The sequence below is a fragment of the Canis lupus genome, chromosome 1, assembly GCF_011100685.1.
Source record: "Canis lupus familiaris isolate Mischka breed German Shepherd chromosome 1, alternate assembly UU_Cfam_GSD_1.0, whole genome shotgun sequence".
Taxonomy (NCBI): domain Eukaryota; kingdom Metazoa; phylum Chordata; class Mammalia; order Carnivora; family Canidae; genus Canis; species Canis lupus.
Window position 1 is genome coordinate 79,191,730 of NC_049222.1, and position 20,481 is coordinate 79,212,210.

Consider the following 20,481-nt stretch of genomic DNA (forward strand, 5'->3'; position numbering starts at 1 on the left):
AATGGCTAAAATGTAATTTATTTCCCAGCCAAGTATTATCTTTCAGTTCACTTTTGCTTCAAAGGTATCTATACTGAATGTTTACATATTCGGCCAGCAATTTATTAGTTCCCATTTTAATGCTTTGCTGTGAAGAAGTGCTTTTGAGTTTTTACAGAATTGAAACCTGTTTCTGGTTAATATTTTTAAAATATTTAACATATATCAGTTATTTTAAATAGTAATAATAAAGGAGTACTCATCTCACTCTATTATATCTAGTTGTCTAGCAACTTCAATTTCCTAAAGAGTATGTTTAAACACTGATTGTATTTTGGGAGCAAATGAACAGCCATTTCAAAATCATAATGTAGATATCTAATTAATGGACATAAAATATACTACTGGTATATAGAAAAAAGCAGCTTAAAACCATTATATGTAGTATATATGCACATTTATAATATTATTAGAAAAAAGTTCTTCAAGCCTATACATGGAAATATTTACATTGGTTATCTGTATAGTGGGATGTCAAGAATTTTTTATTTTCTTTAAATAACTTTTGAATGTTCAGAAATTCCACACAATAAGCAAAAAATAAAGCTAATTTTATTTTTAAAAATTAAAATTTTGTAGATTGAGAAGTTCTCTTTCTCTTTCTTCTCAGGATTTTGTAAAGCTCAATTGATATAATGAAGGTAAAAGTATCTTGGAAATTATTCATTGCTCTGCAAATGTGTATTGTTGATGATATGCTCAAAATTTCAAGCCCTTTAAGAATGAAGACTATTTCTCTATTCATTCCAGCAATATCCTTACACTGTAGCTGTGTAAAAATATTTTCTTCATTTGGAAGCCAACCCAAGATCACTTCTATGTAAGTTAGAAAAAAGTACAACACATTTCCTTCACACCTCAAATATCACAGATGGAAAACTGTCATTTTGCCTCACTATTTTCTATGCTAAAATGTTAAAAAAAAAAAAAAGAAAGAAAGAAAGAAAAAAAAGTGGCAAATTTACTGATCTATGCCTTAGGAAAATTTTAGATTTTAACTATTTCTGCTTACAAATGACTTTGTGAATGAATTAATTTTTGCCTAGTAATAACCGTTTCTTAGTGAATTGAATGTGCAAAATCAGTGAAAGTTTATTTACAATTAAGACCAAAACTTTATATTACCCATTTAAGTAGTGTCTGTTCCTAAATGAGTCAACCTGTATTATTTTCAGTGGAGAAACTACTTTTAATCCAGAATAATTCAGATTGATAATATACACAATGGAAATTATATGATATCATCTCATTTCATTTTCTGATATGTATATCTAAAAACTAAAAAAAAAAAGACTTTCAAGCAAAAAGATAATTTTGGTATTTTAAGATGAACTGATGAGTTTTGAATACTCCGTGACCAATATGATCCATAGCACATAAGAATGCAAGTAATAATGAGTCTTGCGATACATCATCATCTAACTACAAGCACTTTGAGGTAACTTTTAAAAGAAGGCTCTAGGGATCCCTGGGTGGCGCAGCGGTTTGGCGCTTGCCTTAGGCCCAGGGCGCGATCCTGGAGACCCGGGAATCCCACGTCGGGCTCCCGGTGCATGGAGCCTGCTTCTCCCTCTGCCTATGTCTCTGCCTCTCTTTCTCTCTCTCTCTCTGTGACTATCATAAATAAATAAAAAAATTTAAAAAAAATAAATAAAAGAAGGCTCTATTCCAAATATTAAAATTTCTGAAATGTATCTTACACTGGTTTCCACCTCTTTAGGAGATATAGACATTTATTTTATTATCGCGATTCATTATCTTAGCTAGTTAACTCAGATTAATAAACTATTCTATTTTTTCCTTAAATATTTTATTTATTTATTTGAGAGACAGCCCAGAAGGCTGGGAGGGGTAAAGGGAGAGAGAGAAGACTCCCCACTGAGCAGCGAACCTGATACTGATGCCCCAGCTTGATCCTGTGATCGTGACCTGAGCTGAAGGCAGATGCTTAACTGCCTGGGCTATCCAGGTGCCCCAGATTTATAAACTGTTCTTTAAAAAAATCTAGATGAGTTAGCTAAAATTATTTTGTTTGCTAGTTATGATCATGCTTTGCTAGTCCTACTATTATCAGCTGGATATGTACACCAACCTTCTCCCCCCTGCCCATGTTTAATGGTAACTTTTGCTATCATTAGAAAAGTGAAGTTGCAAAGTCCACCTCCCTTGGAATATGAACCCACAGACGTGGTGTTTCTATTATGTGCACACCAACATAGAAGCTTTGGTTGGTCTGTAGGTATCAGTAATGGAATTTTAGATACAAGGACCAAAATTACTATCACTGTAAAATAAGCAATATGGAAGAGATAATTCCTGCAACATATAAAAAGATAATATTATTAAAGATAAACATATAAAATAAAATGAAAACAAAAATGTAATTTCTTTTAAATAGTCATTTATTACTCACTAAAATCAATCCTTAGTCATTAAAGAGTGCTGAGATGTCATGATGTTCTGGAGTTCTTGTTTCAGAGTAGCTGATGATTGATAGTGTAGCTTCTGCTTGCTCTACCAGGGATGAGCTGATTTCAGGAACTTAAGAGAAAATATATGGGAACTCTTCTCTGACTTATGGCCTCTCTAAGGCATAAACTCAACTCTGACTCCTTAACAAACCAAAAACCCAAATATTTGGAACCTGGGTCTCCTTGGGAGAATGGACATCCTAGACATGATTGTCTTTATTTTTCTTCTTCCTTTCTGCTAATACTCTCCTGTGGAGATAAAACCCCCAAGTTGTGATAGCCACTGATGATCTTCAAATCTATATTTCAGATTGGTGTTCACACTATTTCTAAATAGCCACTATAATAATTTATCAACTAGATAATACACAGGGACCTGAAATATTTAAAAATAAACTCACCTAAAACTTCCACCTATTCTGATATTGTAAGTTGAAGTTTTAGTGTCATGCTCAATGCCTCAATATTTCAAAAACTTCAATATTCTCATTTGTAAAATAGTGAAAAGAATCTCCTCTTTATAGAGGATTATGAGGCTTAAGTGTGGTAATGCATATAAAAAGCTTAGCAGAGGGCAGATACTGTATTAACTCTTAATATATATTAATTGTGGAAGTAGTGGTGATGGTGGGTGATCTTCTTTTTTTTTTTTTCAATTTATTTTTTATTGGTGTTCAATTTACTAACATACAGAATAACACCCAGTGCCCGTCACCCATTCACTCCCACCCCCCGCCCTCCTCCCCTTCCACCACCCCTAGTTCGTTTCCCAGAGTTAGCAGTCTTTACGTTCTGTCTCCCTTTCTGATATTTCTTTTTTTTTTCCTTTCTGATATTTCCCACACATTTCTTCTCCCTTCCCTTATATTCCCTTTCACTATTATTTATATTCCCCAAATGAATGAGAACATATAATGTTTGTCCTTCTCCGACTGACTTACTTCACTCAGCATATAACCCTCCAGTTCCATCCACGTTGAAGCAAATGGTGGGTATTTGTCATTTCTAATAGCTGAGTAATATTCCATTGTATACATAAACCACATCTTCTTTATCCATTCATCTTTCGTTGGACACCGAGGCTCCTTCCACAGTTTGGCTATCGTGGCCATTGCTGCTATAAACATCGGGGTGCAGGTGTCCCGACGTTTCATTGCATTTGTATCTTTGGGGTAAATCCCCAATAGTGCAATTGCTGGGTCGTAGGGCAGGTCTATTTTTAACTCTTTGAGGAACCTCCACACAGTTTTCCAGAGTGGCTGCACCAGTTCACATTCCCACCAACAGTGTAAGAGGGTTCCCTTTTCTCCACATCCTCTCCAACATTTGTTGTTTCCTGCCTTGTTAATTTGCCCCATTCTCACTGGTGTGAGGTGGTATCTCATTGTAGTTTTGATTTGTATTTCCCTGATGGCAAGTGATGCAGAGCATTTTCTCATATGCATGTTGGCCATGTCTATGTCTTCCTCTGTGAGATTTCTGTTCATGTCTTTTGCCCATTTCATGATTGGATTGTTTGTTTCTTTGCTGTTGAGTTTAATAAGTTCTTTATAGATCTTGGAAACTAGCCCTTTATCTGATACGTCATTTGCAAATATCTTCTCCCATTCTGTAGGTTGTCTTTGAGTTTTGTTGACTGTATCCTTTGCTGTGCAAAAGCTTCTTATCTTGATGAAGTCCCAATAGTTCATTTTTGCTTTTGTTTCTTTTGCCTTCGTGGATGTATCTTGCAAGAAGTCACTATGGCCGAGTTCAAAAAGGGTGTTGCCTGTGTTCTTCTCTAGGATTTTGATGGAATCTTGTCTCACATTTAGATCTTTCATCCATTTTGAGTTTATCTTTGTGTATGGTGAAAGAGAGTGGTCTAGTTTCATTCTTCTGCATGTGGATGTCCAATTTTCCCAGCACCATTTATTGAAGAGACTGTCTTTCTTCCAATGGATAGTCTTTCCTCCTTTATCGAATATTAGTTGCCCATAAAGTTCAGGGTCCACTTCTGGATTCTCTATTCTGTTCCACTGATCTATGTGTCTGTTTTTATGCCAGTACCACACTGTCTTGATGACCACAGCTTTGTAGTACAACCTGAAATCTGGCATTGTGATGCCCCCAGATATGGTTTTCTTTTTTAAAATTCCCCTGGCTATTCGGGGTCTTTTCTGATTCCACACAAATCTTAAAATAATTTGTTCTAACTCTCTGAAGAAAGTCCATGGTATTTTGATAGGGATTGCATTAAACTTGTATATTGCCCTGGGTAACATTGACATTTTCACAATATTAATTCTGCCAATCCATGAGCATGGAATATTTTTCCATCTCTTTGTGTCTTCCTCAATTTCTTTCAGAAGTGTTCTATAGTTTTGAGGGTATAGATCCTTTACATCTTTGGTTAGGTTTATTCCTAGGTATCTTATGCTTTTGGGTGCAATTGTAAATGGGATTGACTCCTTAATTTCTCTTTCTTCAGTCTCATTGTTAGTGTATAGAAATGCCACTGACTTCTGGGCATTGATTTTGTATCCTGCCACGCTACCGAATTGCTGTATGAGTTCTAGCAATCTTGGGGTGGAGACTTTTGGGTTTTCTATGTAGAGTATCATGTCATCGGCGAAGAGGGAGAGTTTGACTTCTTCTTTGCCAATTTGAATGCCTTTAATGTCTTTTTGTTGTCTGATTGCTGAGGCTAGGACTTCCAGTACTATGTTGAACAGCAGTGGTGAGAGTGGACATCCCTGTCTTGTTCCTGATCTTAGGGGAAAGGCTCCCAGTGCTTCCCCATTGAGAATGATATTTGCTGTGGGCTTTTCATAGATGGCTTTTAAGATGTCGAGGAATGTTCCCTCTATCCCTACACTCTGAAGAGTTTTGATCAGGAATGGATGCTGTATTTTGTCAAATGCTTTCTCTGCATCCAATGAGAGGATCATATGGTTCTTGGTTTTTCTCTTGCTGATATGATGAATCACATTGATTGTTTTACGGGTGTTGAACCAGCCTTGTGTCCCTGGGATAAATCCTACTTGGTCAGGGTGAATAATTTTCTTAATGTACTGTTGGATCCTATTGGCCAGTATCTTGTTGAGAATTTTTGCATCCATGTTCATCAGGGATATTGGTCTGTAATTCTCCTTTTTGGCGGGGTCTTTGTCTGGCTTTGGAATTAAGGTGATGCTGGCTTCATAGAATGAATTTGGAAGTACTCCATCTCTTTCTATCTTTCCAAACAGCTTTAGGAGAATAGGTATGATTTCTTCTTTAAACGTTTGATAAAATTCTCCTGGGAAGCCATCTGGCCCTGGACTCTTGTGTCTTGGGAGGTTTTTGATGACTGCTTCAATTTCCTCCCTGGTTATTGGCCTGTTCAGGTTTTCTATTTCTTCCTGTTCCAGTTTTGGTAGTTTGTGGCTTTCCAGGAATGCGTCCATTTCTCCTAGATTGCCTAATTTATTGGCGTATAGCTGTTCATAATATGTTTTTAAAATCGTTTGTATTTCCTTGGTGTTGGTAGTGATCTCTCCTTTCTCATTCATGATTTTATTAATTTGAGTCTTCTCTCTCTTCTTTTTAATAAGGCTGGCTAATGGTTTATCTATCTTATTAATTCTTTCAAAGAACCAACTCCTGGTTCTGTTGATCTGTTCCACAGTTCTTCTGGTCTCGATTTCGTTGAGTTCTGCTTGAATCTTTATTAACTCCCTTCTTCTCTTGGGTGTAGGATCTATTTGCTGTTTTTTCTCTAGCTCCTTTATGTGTAAGGTTAGCTTTTGTATTTGAGTTCTTTCCAGTTTTTGAATGGATGCTTGTATTGCGATGTATTTCGGTGGGTAATCTTCATTTCTACTTTTCCCAAACAGTTTTTGCTTATTCATTTGTTTCTGAATTTAGAATATGAGCCCACATTTACAAGAGCCCTACCGTAGTTATCTTTGCTTCTGGCGTAGTGATTATCTGCTGTTTGTTAAGTGACTAGATTCATAAATACTGCATTACTTATATTTTACATGCTATAACCATTTACATTTGATGTAAAGCTTCTTTTATGCTGTCTCTTTATTTTGAACTTCACAACTACCTTATGAAGAATGTAAGACAGACACTATATTTGTAATCCAAGGAAAGAGGGTGAGAAGCTAAGTGACTTGTCTAAGCTTGCATAAGCAAGTAAATGGGAGATGTTGGAAGTGATTTACTGTGTTGTGCTTTCTTTGTTGCGTTATGAATACAATCATCTTTATGCCAAATATACCTTTATTTAATTCCAATTGGGAATGAGAGAGGAGCAGTTGGAACAAAATAGTCAGTATCATTCCAGAAAGATTCACATAATGATTTCCTCAATAATGATTTTATCATAGGCCAAAATGGGTTGTGATCTTCCATAAAAAAATTGGCTTGACATGAAAACCAAGCTCAATACAAAGTGAAAAGACATGCCAATGCCTTCTAGAATGATGACTGATCTCCTTCATGGCCAGCATAAATTTCTTTAAACTCCAAGGGCATGGCTGTATAATAATGTTCATATTTGTCCAGGCTATATATACATAGCTCACAAAGAAACTGAAAATCAGAGTTTGGAGTAAATCAAAGTATTTGGCAATCTGTATCTGATATTTCACTCTGAGTCTGACCTCAGGTTAGAGAAGACTGGCATGGTTCTGTGTTGGGAAATGATTTGGCCTGAGAGAATATAAGCAGAAAAGGGTTCAGCAGAATCTTTGTATGACCTCACCAAGCATACCAAGTACAAAGAACAAGAGACTTGAATCTTTTTGTAGCAGGGAATTCCAGGTATCTCTATGTTCTGGCATGGTATTCATCTTTCATTTGAGGTATGGAATGAAGGGGAGCAGAATTTCTCACCACGAATAATCCTCTTTGGCATAAGGATAATTTTATGGTGATTATTTTTGAGAAACAGCTGATACAAGAAAAGTTCTGAAAGCCAAGTAAAAGTTACTATTTTGTAAGAGACATTTACTTTGTTATCTTGAAGACTAAAACTTAAGTTTGTTTATAGTGGGTTCATCAGGAGCATCAAGATAATAAGATTTTTTTAAAAGATTTTATTTATGTATTCATGAGAGAAAGAGAGAGAAAGAGAGGCAGACACAGGCCGAGGGAGAAGCATGCTCCGTGCAGGGAGCCTGACGTGGGACTCGATCCCAGGTCTCCAGGACCACACCCTGGGCTGAAGGCAGCACTAATCCGCTGAGCCACCCAGGCTGCCCAAGATAATAAGATTTAAGGCTTCTTGAAACCTAGGCTCAGAACTCATACCAGTGACAATTTCCAGCACATCACATTTGTCAAAGCAAGTCGCCAGGTAAGCCCAGACTTGAGGTACGGAAGGTATATCAGAATGATGTGATATTTTTCCCAATCTGCTACAACTGAGAGACTCACATCTCTCCTGTCCCTCAATTAAAGCTCACTTAAATTCCTAATCATATTTTAGTGTTCCTAAAAACTAAACTTCCTCTTTTTACTGTCCTCCTCTTCATCTCGTTTTATCATATTCTTGTCAGACAGAAGGCTTATCTCCACTTCAAAAATGGAATTCCTGAGGCAAAGTAAAGCACTATTTTTTTAATGTAACCATTCCTATGAAGCTAAGATTTGAATTTTTTTTTTTTTAATTTATTTACGATAGTCACACAGAGAGAGAGAGATGCAGAGACATAGGCAGAGGGAGAAGCAGGCTCCATGCACCGGGAGCCCGACGTGGGATTCGATCCCGGGTCTCCAGGATCACACCCTGGGCCAAAGGCAGGCGCCAAACCACTGCGCCACCCAGGGATCCCAGATTTGAATTTTCAAGTTTTAACTGGCTAGTTCTATAAATAGGCAATAGCTATTTTGCCTTGGTCCATCCTTTATCAGAGTTCCTCTTTTTCAAGAACGTAATTATCCTTCCTTCTTTCCTTAAGCTTTGGATATTAACTTACAAGCTCAACAATGTGATTGTCTTTTATTTTGCTGTTGTTAAATCAAGCTTGCAAGTTAACAGTCCAATGTTTTAAGTTATGAGTGGATGACTTTTCTTTGGAGACTGTATATATATATACATATATATATATGTTTACGTTTGAACCCTAACAGTTCCCCTGCCTGCTCGCTGTGCATGTGAGTATAAGTAATTCGGTTAATAAAAGTAATGGTGAATGAGTGTGTATGTGTGTGCATGTGTGTGTGTGTGTGTGCAGGAGGTTGGGGAGGGCAAAGATGTGCTGGCCTATGTCAAGGAGGAGTAATAAATAAATCCAAAGAACGCTAACTAGTGAGAAGCAAAAGCAGAGAGATTTTCAAAAGATATATCTGCACAGCTTCCCAAGGGCGACTGCCCAGGTATGTGAGATGATGCTGGAAGAGCAATTGAAAATTCCCACTGGCCTCTGTATAAATTCCTTTCATTCTGGGGTCATCTATCAGTCTCCACAACTCAGGAGGAGCCTCCATTGGCTACCCACTGCGTGCTTCTGTTTATATGAGTTTTTATCCTGTTGCTGAGAACCTTGTCAGATGAAGAGCAAGCCACATTTACCTGTAACTGCCTTACCCTAGCTTGTGATGCCTAATCTCTTTTATTGATCCTACTTGCTGGTTTCTGGAGACCATTGATTTTCCTGGCTGTCAGTTTGTGGCCTTGCCTCCTTAATGTTTATTTAGACCAGCCTCCATAAATTGTTTCTGGTACAGAGGGTGAGGGAGGCAGCAGGAGGTCAGGGGTGCATGTATACCTGTCCATAAATATAAATCACAGCTTTTGTTCTTTGCTGTTGTTTGCAGGGTGAATAAAAAACGGAAGTATTCTACTAAAATGTAGGGAAACCATTACAAATTCCCCTGTGACTGTCTTTTTTTATTGCAGTCTAGATTTTCAATTTTCTGAATCCTAATGGTACCTCTTGTTGTCTACTCAAACATGTAATGTTTCTTTTTGTTAAAGTGGAGGAAGAAAAAAGTGAAGACATTGCTTGTTTGCCAGCGCAGAGCTGTGCTTTTGAATGTAGGTGGGTTGGTTTCCCCTTCCCACCACTCAAATAGCTTTTTGTCAACACAAGCATATATATTCATAAATTTCCATCTTTCAGGAAAAGAGTAGCACCAGAGTTGACAGCACCTGGTTGAACAGTTGAACCAGCACAGCTCTTCATAATGAAGCATATAAGAAAGACTATCTATTTAGACAAAAGCCACGGATATAGTGGAAAGGAACTTTTAAGGTGTGTGGCAGCTCACAGTCAGTATGTTCTAATAGGAGGTTGAAGGGTGAAGTGCAGAGTGCCACTGTACCTGTAATACCAGTTGACAAGGCCAGTTAAGCACAAGGCAAAATGGAAAATTGTTGCAAGCAGGTGGCTGCTCTGTTATAAATAATTCAAGGGCACGTCCTGCAAAATCCAAGGGAAAAGCCCCACAGCTCGTTATAACAGTGAGTTGGCAGACTGCTAGATCCTTAAATCACTAGAAACTGTTTTGCAACAGCTAAGAATTTTTTCTCCTCTGTAGTAGTAGACATCATAGTCACTATGATGTGACAAGTGGTTCCCCTGAGGCCAGAGGGACAGCAATCAACAGAGGGACAGCCTGGGCTACTACTCTCACAGTTGATATCGAAGCATTGTACACAGAAAACAACGCCCAAGATAAATCATTAGGAAAAGGAGAAGCATCCTCAAGACAGGGAAAGAAGTACCTTCCAGAAAATGCCTATGGAATAGCTCTCCTGATTTAGCTATCTCTGTTTTGACTTAGCTTTTTCATATTAATGAATAGTCTGGATCTACTTATTTAGCCTTCCCACTTCCTCCTACTTCTCTAATACGCTTCCTGTGATTTTTATACCTTGTTGCCCATGGTGCTCACATGGGCCCTGCAATCTTTTTTTTTTTTTTTTTTTTTTTTCAGATTTTATTTATTGATTCATGAGAGACACAGAGAGAGAGAGGCGGAGACACAGGCAGAGGGAGAAGCAGGCTCCATGCAGGCAGCCCTATGTAAGACTCTATCCCAGGAGCCCAGGATCTCGCCCTGGGCCGTAGGAGGCACTAAACTGCTGAGCCACCCGGGCTGCCCTGGGCCCTGCAATCTTATATGTACTCATCATTCTCTACCTTTTAAATCTCTACTCTTTCATGAAATAATTACTTTTCACTATTATAGTCTGTGGTTTTCTATTTCTCAGAAATCTTGTAGCAATTTTAACCCACACCAGAGTATGATTACTTACGTTTGATGCCTGCATTAGTCAGAATAGGTATGTTTGTACTCTAGTAACAAAAAGCCCCCATAGCACAGGGCTTAACCCACAAAGATCTGTTTCTTGATCTGAGAGCTCAGTGTGGATCCGGAGCCTCCTTCTAGTTTTGGCTCAGGGATCCAGGCTCCTTCCACCTAGACACTAATATATAAAGCCCATGTCCTCTAAAGTAGGCACGGAGAGGAAAAGAAAAGTGTGGACAATCACACAGAGGATTTTCTACCCAGAGCAGGAAATAGAGCACATTTTTACTTTTGAAAAGAATTCTTTCTTAATATTTGAGTATTTTTTCACTGAAATAGTTGTCTCTGCACTATCAAGGCTAAAATACATTCCAGATTCATCATTGGCCCACACAGAAATATTTCAGGATTACAAAATATTAGAATATTGCTTAAACTGAGCATAAGGCTTTTTGAAGCAGCATAAAAAAATCAAGAAGTTGAAAGAGAAACTATTGGTAGATTTGACTAAAAAAATATTTTAGAAATATATTATGCCATAGACAGTCACCTTAATTATCACCACAGTGGAGGTTAAAAACAAATCACATGTGAGAAGGAAATGTGGGCAATATAAGAAACAATATTATTCACATCAAAAGACCTCTTTGGGGCACCTGGGTGGCTCATTTGCTTAAGTGTCTGACACATGATTCTGGCTCAGGTCGTGATCTCGGGGTTGTGAGATGGAGTCTGGTTTTGGACTCTGTGCTCTAAGTGCAGAATCTGTTTGAGATAACCTCTGTCCCTCTTCCAACTCACAAGAATTAAATAATAAATAAATAAATAAATAAATAAATAAACAAACAAATAAAATCTTTTTTTAAAAAAGATTCCTTTCTAGGCAGTAATGGAAAGAAACAAAAAATAGAAAAAATAAAAGCACAACAGTATAATCTAGTCAAAAAAGAAAAAGCATGAACCAATAAAAGTAAGAAAATATGCCAAATATTTCTATTGTTTATACTCATGCAAATTGAAAAGAGATGAATTTTTGACCTTAGACTATCAAAATTTAAAAAATAATGTGATTGCTATGATTGTGTGAATAGACATATCATTGGTAGGATTGTAAACCAAAACTACCTATTTAAAATGTAATTTGCTAGTGGCAATTCAGACATAAAATGCATGTAACCATCAAGCCATCAGTCCCACCTCTAGGAATTTATCCCATAGCAACTTGGGCACAAATGATACATGATGACATGAAATGATCACAGCAGTGTATGTCGCGGCAAGAAAAACAGAAAACCTCAAACAGGAATAAGAAATGTTAAATTGCAGTGCATCTACAGTATGGAATACTGTGCAAACTAAACACTTTATTTAGATCTACTTGCTCTGATATATGATAATCCCCCCTTATCTACAGGGGTATGTCCTGAGATCCAGTGGATGCATAAACCATGGATAGAACTGAACTCTATATATTATATTCTTTTCCTAGTACATACATACCTATGACAAAGTTTAATTTATAAATTGGGCATAATAAGAGGTTAACAATAATAACTGATAATAAAATGGAACACCTGGGTGATTCAGTTGGTTAAGTGTCTGACTCGATTTCAGCTCAGGTCATGATCTCAGGGTCATGAGACTCAGCTCAGCAGAGAGTCTGCTTGAGATTCTCCTTCTCTCTCTCTCTCTCTCTCTCTGCCTCTTCCTACCAGTAGTGCTCACACACTTTCTCTTTCTCAAATAAATTAAAAAAAATTATAGCAATACTGTAAGAAAAGTTATGCAAATGTGATCTAAGTATCTTCTCATACTGTACTCACCTTCTGCTTGTGATGATGCTTGTGTGATGAGGTGAAGTGGGGAGAAGTGAGGTGAATGACATGGACAATGTTAGGCTACAACTGATCTTCTTAGGTCTGTCAGAAGGAAGATCATCTACTTCAAGACCATGGTTGACTATGGGTAACTAAAACTGTGGAAAGCAAAACCACAAATATGTGAGGGGACTACTTAATAGAATAGAATGTCCATAAATATTGCTGAGTAAAAACATAAAGGATTTAGAGGGGGGAAAAGTGTGTAAGTCCCATTTCTGAAAGAATATCAAATCAGCAAAATACTATGTGTATGATAGCCTGCATGTGTATAGGAAAAACGCTGGAAAGACAAAGATTGAATTGTTCCTGGGGCTTACTATCTGTCAGGGGATTAGAGTGTCTCTTCTACCATTACTTTGGTTGTTACCACTACAACCACTACCCTTGCTGGCTGACACCTACCTAGACAGGTTCTAAATACCCTGTATATGTTACTTAACTCATCTAATTCTCTCAGCATACTTGGGATATAAGTATTAGTAACCTTCATATTTCACAGATAAAGATACTGAGAGCATTAGTATCCTGACACCTGCAAGGCAGACAATTTCAGTTTTAATTTCATAAATTTCTATTCTTGACCTCCCATTCAAATTTCCACATAGCTTCCCAGAGTGGTCGTATTACAATTGAAAATTAGGTCCTATCACCCCTCTGCATGGAACCCTTCCATGACTTACCCTTTCTTCAGAATAAAAGCTCATGTCCTGATGATGGCTTATAGGATTTTGGGTTCTGCTTCCTCTTGAGCCTCCCCTTCTACCAAACAGCCACATTTGTCTACTTGTTCTTCCCTGCTCTTTACACTAGTCAATCACTTTACTTAGGTTCTGCTAAAATATCCAGCCTTCCACACACCTCCAGATACCTCTTGAACACCTTACAGCGCTTATTATATACTTAAAAATTTACTTTTTAGAAATATTTTTTAATTTATTTGTGAGAGAGACAGTACGAGAAGGGGTGAAGGGTAGAGGGAGAGGGAGAAGCAGACTCCCCACTGAACAGGAAGCCCTACACAGGACTTGATTAGAGGATGCTTGGATCATGACCCCAGCTGAAGGCAGATGTCTAACCAACTGAGCCACCTGGGTGCTCTTACTACATATTTATTTATGCATCTGTTTATTATCTATTTTCCCCTGCAAGAATGTAAATCTATCTGTTTTATTCCTGCATCCTGAGTGTCCAGAAGAGGATGTGGTGCATAGTAAGTGTTCATTAAATATTTGTCAAGTAAATAAATCACTTTTAAAAACAATAACAAAAAGGTCTGAAGTTAAGTTACTGCAGGAATAAATTGGGATTAAGATTGAATAGCCGTATGTGTGTGCTGTGTGCATGTGTGTGTAAAGGGAAAGCACAGTTGAAAGTTGTTTAGCATGGAGATTTTAGCAGTACATAAACAATATAGATTTTCTTTTAAGCAATCAAATAGAATTAATTTAATCCATATTTGGCACTTTATTTTGACTCATGTCAACCAAAACCAAAACTGAAAAAAGTGATAAAAGCAAGTAGTCTCAATGGAGGTTTGTTCCACTTATAAAGAGATGTACAGTAGTTTGGAATAATCTTTTATTTCCTACCCACCTTCTCTTCATTCTGCACCTACCTACCTCAACCATCCGTTCAGGCAGATAAAAATATGTCACTGAATACATGGACTATATCTGAGCAAACAATGGATTAAATATCCATGAAGGAAAATGGTTTTCTGATCTTATTTAATAATCAATTAAATCAATTTCAGTAACCACATTCTTTGTAGCTGTGCAGCTCTATGATTCTATAACTCATCTAAGAAAACCATTTTCTCTATTCATTCAAATACTATGTATATCAGTCATGGTTTTGTTGGAAGCCACTATGTATATTGCAGTTATGAAAAGAGTCTTATGAAGTATAAGGGATGAAAGGCTTAAACAACCTTAAAACTTAGGGAGCACATGGGGGCAGAGTGCCTATTGATCCCCTCAGCTGTAAGCAATGAATCCTGTGGTTTTTCAAGGAAGCCCCAGGAAGCTGTGCATTTTTCAAGAAATTCTGGAAAATTGCTACCAGCATTTCAGTGTAAGGCAGCAAAAAGGGTGGTTGTCAAGGGCTTACCGAGAAGTCCCCATGAATCATGTCTCCCATGGCTAGACAGAACTGCTTCCAGAAAATAATGGCATCTTGTTCCCTTTTGCCTTCTAAGCTTTGTGCAAATGACTATCACTGGCCAACTCTTTCATGGAGGACATTCTGGAAATTCTAGAAGAAACTTTGAGGACGGTGTTTCAACAACAGGGAATCTGAAGACTTCCTTTAATGGCACATCTCTTTATGATTCAGATATTGGTAAACAACACTATCACCTTTTTTCTGAGCAAATATACATGTGTTTGTGAGGACCTAAAGCCAGAAGTTGAAAAGTAGATAGTTTCTGTGGATTGTGTTTTTGTTTTTATCTTTTTCTTTTTTGGCCTGCAGAGTATCTTTTTTGGTTGTTTTTGTTTTTTTTTTATTGAGTTGATAATTTATAAAGTGGGAAATTTCACATATAAATCTGAATTTCTGGGATCCCTGGGTGGCGAAGCGGTTTGGCACCTGCCTTTGGCCCAGGGCATGATCCTGAAGACCTGGGATTGAATCCCACGTCGGGCTCCCGGTGCATGGAGCCTGCTTCTCCCTCTGCCTATGTCTCTGCCTCTCTCTCTCTCTCTCTGTGTGTGACTATCATAAATAAATAAAAATTTAAAAATAAATAAATAAATAAATCTAAATTTCTGGTATTTCTGAAAAATGGAAGATCAGCAAGTGCTAGCCTCTATTTCCTGTGATGATTGTATTTGAATGCCTGTTGCCCTTTTTAGTCATGGCATGTGTTCACAAGTCATTGACAGCTCCACACCTCTCAGAATAGCTCTTTTACTAGTTCCTCAGCTCATCGATATTACCTCCCTGGGCCCTAGGGACATTATAGTATGTAACTCCTGCTCTAGAACTTCAAGGAAGATATAATCACGACTTTTTATAGTACCAGTGTCCTAAATATCTCATCAGGTAATATTTTTACAAGCTATTAGCTATATCTGAAGCATGTTTTCCCCTCAAATCATGTTTTCCATTCACATTTTCATACTGTACATTAGTAACCTTTCAGCTTTTATAGACTTCTTTATTTTTCACATAATAGTACTTTTAATTAAAGGAAAATTGAAAGTAATTTTTGCCAAAAGTTACTCTGCACCCCATAATATGACAAAACACAAAGGTCTCACTGATAAGTAAGTTTAAGTAGTTAGATACAACCACTGATATGGTTATTTCTGTCTATCACAAACTTGTAACCCATGTGACTTAAATTCATATTCAGCAAAATACAAATTGCTAAAGATCATAGACCTTTTAAGTCACTAACAGTAGATGAAAATATGGCAATTAAATTTTCATAAGTCAAAAGTTTGATGTAAACTCACATGTACTTTTATATATGTCTCTTCCTGTATATAAATTCATCATTACATTGCATGTACATGAGCGTGCACACACACACTCCCCATAATATTTTCTCAACCTCTCCAGATATGTCAAAATTTTGTTCTAGGTGACAGTAAACTGAGTCCCCTTGACTTTTTTGTCCTTGACACACACACACACACACACACACACACACACACACACAAAATCAGAAAAAAATGCAATCAAATAATGATGGATTTTCCTAAGAAAATCATACAAAAATGAGGTTTTGAGATATGTACTATAGCAAAATTAAACAAGTAAACAATAGACAAGCTAACTGCCTCAGCAGGTGAAGTATGAATTGAACTTTGAGCAATAGGTCTTTTTTCCTGAGATTCAGACCTGGGTTGAAAAAAGGTGAGGAAACACCTTGTCACCTAAAGTGATTATAGACTCTTCAGGTAATTTGGAAGCCTGAAGTTAGAGGGCTGGAAATGTACATATTAAAAAATACTTAAACTTTGGAAAGTCTTATAAATAATGTGCAGCTGTCCAGCAGTATGTATAATGTCTGCCAACTGTATAAAGTCTCCACAAATTCTGTTTTGGTTTGGCATTCAGTGTAGAAAAATAATATATCTGTTCCTTGTTTTCCACTTGAAGGCGACTATGCTTGAGTGTTCTGTATACAAGTCCTTGTTTTTCCCCATGACTGACATTCAAATACCAGAAATGACAAGTTATTGGCTATTGAGGAGAATAAAAATTCATTTATGTCTATAAATATCCAAGAGTTGTTTAGTTAGGAGGAAACAGATGACCTAACAGAAGACTAAATCTTGGCAAGTTGACTTTCATTGGCTGAACCCTGCCAATTTCATTCTAGCCAGCTGGTTTCCTCTAATCCTCTCCTGTTCCTTCTGTTTGAATGATTTCGTAGGGTTTTTTTTATGCCACACGCATCCATCACCACCAACTCCAAACAAAGAGCATGCTGGGTGAGAACAAAGCACAGATGAGCTGTCTAGGGGTTCACTATACTGGGGATGAGGCCAAGGAAACTCATCAAGAAATTCACACATCCACAGCTACAAGTTAGTCACAGTACAGAAAATGAAATTTAAGTGGGAGCCCCAAACCCTTTATTCTTGTAGTTTAGTTAACTGGACATCTGGAGACTCTCCAAATGACCTTTAGATCAACCTAAATTATGTTATTCTTTTGCTACTCAGAGAATCCAAGCAGAAGGGTGAGGAGTCCATAGAAAAAGACTTGCAGAGTGACAGGAAGCGTGTCCTGATTGCATAAGGTAGTGAGTTAGTTTGAGTCAATTAAGCTTATAATTTATTTATTTTTAAAGACTCCATTTTTTTCTTAAAATGGTCTTTGTATTTCCTTTAAATTTCATATTAACAACGCAATCAAATGAGGGTTCAATTATAATTAAATTTCTCCTTTTAAGGGCTGGAGTGCCTTGTCAGATAAAGTTGGAAGGGTGAGGCCAACAGGGGCAAGAAAGAGGCACAAGGGAGAACCCAGAGCAGGTGTGGAATGAAGCCGTGTACCTTAAGAAAAACTGGAAGCACTATGAAAAATGTACAAATCTGGCCTGCCTGTTTTAATTCCTAAGAGGAAGGGGCCACAAAGAGCATACGGAGAGAAAACAGAAACAGTTGGTTGATGGATGTTACACATTTAGGTTCTGTAATTACATGAGAAGTTGATTTATCACAGTGTCCTTGCATCACTGAAATGTCAGGGGCGAAACACATGTGTGGCCTCATGAGAGGAGGAATTGTTTTTAGGAAGCTCTGGCTTTGCAATCTAGGAATGACAAAAAAACCAAAAAACCAAAAAAACACAAGGCCAGTGTTATTACTCTGAGAACTTTCAGTGCAATTAATGCATGAAATTAAACATGTAAAGTGGAAAAAAGGAGAAATTCAAGCACCATAACCAATGCTCTGGCAACTTCAAGAATTGAAATGCTATGTAAATTTTCCTGAGGCTGGTTTTGCCTAACTGGCAAGTGGCCAAACATTCTTAATTTCAGTCTTTTAATACACATTAGGCTCTCCTATCTGGTGTTCACTCTGTGTATCACAGATGAAGATTCTTGAAACATTTCATGATTTTTTTTTTGGCCTCCACAAGATGTTAAATGCCTGAGCTTTGTTTTTTTAAATCATTTTTCATATTGGGAAATTGAAATACTCAAGAGCAAATAATCAGGTGAGCCAAATTGTCAGTGTAGACAAAGCTATAACAAGTAAACTATACGATCTTAAAAAATAGACATGCAGTTTTGAAAAATAACACTGAGTAATATAACAGTCTCCATTGACTTTTTTGCTTGAAAAATGCTGAAATCTTAACATAATTTATATATACATACATGTACACATACATATACAGACACACAAATGCATGCACATATACACAGACAAACATAATGTATTTGGATGGAGTTGAACATCAAAGGCTTCCCTTTATTCCCCCTGCATTATTCTCAGGCTGAAAATTGCATTAGTTTGAGTGCTTATGAAAATGACTATAAGCTACTGATTACTTTCTTTTCTGCATGGCGAAAATACCTTGGGAAGTAATACAATATCCACCTTTGATGACATCATTGTGGGGCATTCTATAGTTATATATAAGGTAAATAATAATGATTGGGGAAACTTAGATTAGTAGCAGTAGTATGTAACATCATGGTTGTTCCTATAAGCATTTTTCAGAGGCTAGAAGATCGTAACTATCAAGTTGATTTGATTGTTAAGGATTACCTAGCAAAGTAAGTTTTTAAACCTCTGCTACAAATGGACAGAATCTCAATCCTAATGAACAAGGGAGAGAACCCTAGCATTAGCTAATTGCATGCGATTTATTACAGTTGTGTGCCAAGCCAGCTCACATATGCTTGTGAAGGCAGTTGTTAAAATTTTCAAGAATTCTGAGACCAATTATTAAATTTTAAATTATATAAAGGTATAATTAAATAAATTATATTAAGACAAATAATACTCAAAATATATCAATTAATTCACTACATTTTACTATTGTCTATGATCTCAGGTTATCTTCATCTGTGTATGTGAATTTTGTTCAGATCTGTATGTTGGAAATGTCATACAATATGCTATTGGACGCCTCTTCCCAACTTTGGGTTTGGGGAAATCCCATTTGTAGGTTGACATTGGCCATGGTGGCATTTATAGCAAGGAGATGGCAGCATTACAAATCAGAGCATTTTATTTTTTTATAGTTTTGGAGGTCAACTTTTATCACACTATTTCTTTGAGAGTCCTTTATAGTGCATGTCAGGCCTTTTCTTTTCATATCTGTGTCTATTTTTGGCTTTTAATTCTTGGAGGTTCAATTATTCACTTTATGTGCTATATGTTCTTGTGTCTGACTCTGTGTCTCCACTGCCTGCCCGTGGTGTTACAGGGGAAACAATAAAGCTTACGATGACAGGGTAGCGTATCTGCCCTGGGTGAGGCTCAGCAAGTTTTCCTTGTTCAAGAAGTCATTTTCCACCTCTTTTCTGTTTCCCTTGCCCAGAGGTTGTTGTGAACGAAAGTTATGTTTTCACTGTTGGAAAACTGGTTGACAAAATCACTTCAGGCCCCCGCTGTTTACAATACACACCCTGACAAATATGCTGGTTAAGAAAAGAATTATTTCCAACTTACTCCCTTTGGCAGGTAAAAACAAAGACAAAAGTTGGCATGTGTGTGCACATGTGCTTCTATATTGCTGTTTTATTTATTTGCTTTTGGTAGTAATGCAAAGCTAGGGATGGTTGCTTCTCGATTTCCTTTAGTTCTTAATATAAAGCATCTGAATAAATGATTTCATAAAAGTCAAAGAATACATAAAACAAGTCACTCTGAGCAATGCGTGCATCCCCCACCTGTCATCAAACTTGCAAAACATCGACAATTGTTCTTCATAGCCACTAACAAAAGAAACTGGCTGATTTAGGCAGGAAAGTTGTTTTTTTGTTTTGTTTTGTTTTGCTTTTTAAGATTTCTTACCTATTCATGAGAGACACACACAGAGAAAGAGAGAGAGATACAGAGAGAGAGAGGCAGAGGCAGAGGGAGAAGCAGGCTCCCCACAAGAAACCTGATGTGGGACTCCATCCAGATTCCAGGATCATGCCCTGAGCTGAAGGCAGATGCTCAACCATCCAGGCATCCCAGGAAAGTTTTTTTTTTAATGACTGAGGTATTCTCAGAATCACCAATAGGGGGCAGCTCCGATGGCTTAGTGGTTTAGCACCGCCTTTGGCCCAGGGTGTGATCCTGGAGACCAGGGATCTAGTCCCGCATGGAGTCTGCTTCTCCCTCTGCCTGTGTCTCTGCCTCTCTCTCTCTCTAATAAATAAATAAAATCTTTTTAAAAAA

General features: G+C 37.3%; 1 protein-coding gene and 1 long non-coding RNA gene across 8 annotated transcripts in view; one reads left to right on the forward strand and one right to left on the reverse strand.

The window, feature by feature from the left end:
* The window catches only part of LOC119870828 (cornifin-B-like), a 174,898-nt gene that overhangs the window by 106,751 nt on the left and 47,666 nt on the right, over positions 1-20,481 (forward strand). For 2 of the 5 annotated variants that reach the window (XM_038527016.1, XM_038527017.1), the window contains one exon: positions 14,817-15,169. The exons of 1 other annotated variant lie outside the window; for it this stretch is intronic. In XM_038527016.1, coding sequence (XP_038382944.1) covers positions 14,817-15,009 — 193 coding nt within the window. In that variant the 3' untranslated portion in view covers positions 15,010-15,169. Of the gene's footprint in view, positions 1-789; positions 860-14,816; positions 15,170-17,298; positions 17,376-20,481 lie in introns of those variants that run through there. 2 more of the 5 variants (XR_005354080.1, XM_038527018.1) reach the window with 2 other exon arrangements.
* LOC119875975 overlaps positions 1-20,481 on the reverse strand; it is a 151,065-nt gene that overhangs the window by 45,476 nt on the left and 85,108 nt on the right. The window contains exons 7-8 of one of the 3 annotated variants that reach the window (XR_005354093.1): positions 12,563-12,714; positions 2,441-2,580 (exon numbers count right to left, since the gene is read on the reverse strand). This is a non-coding gene — a long non-coding RNA (uncharacterized LOC119875975). Of the gene's footprint in view, positions 1-2,440; positions 2,581-8,218; positions 9,908-12,562; positions 12,715-20,481 lie in introns of those variants that run through there. The other 2 variants (XR_005354092.1, XR_005354090.1) reach the window with 2 other exon arrangements.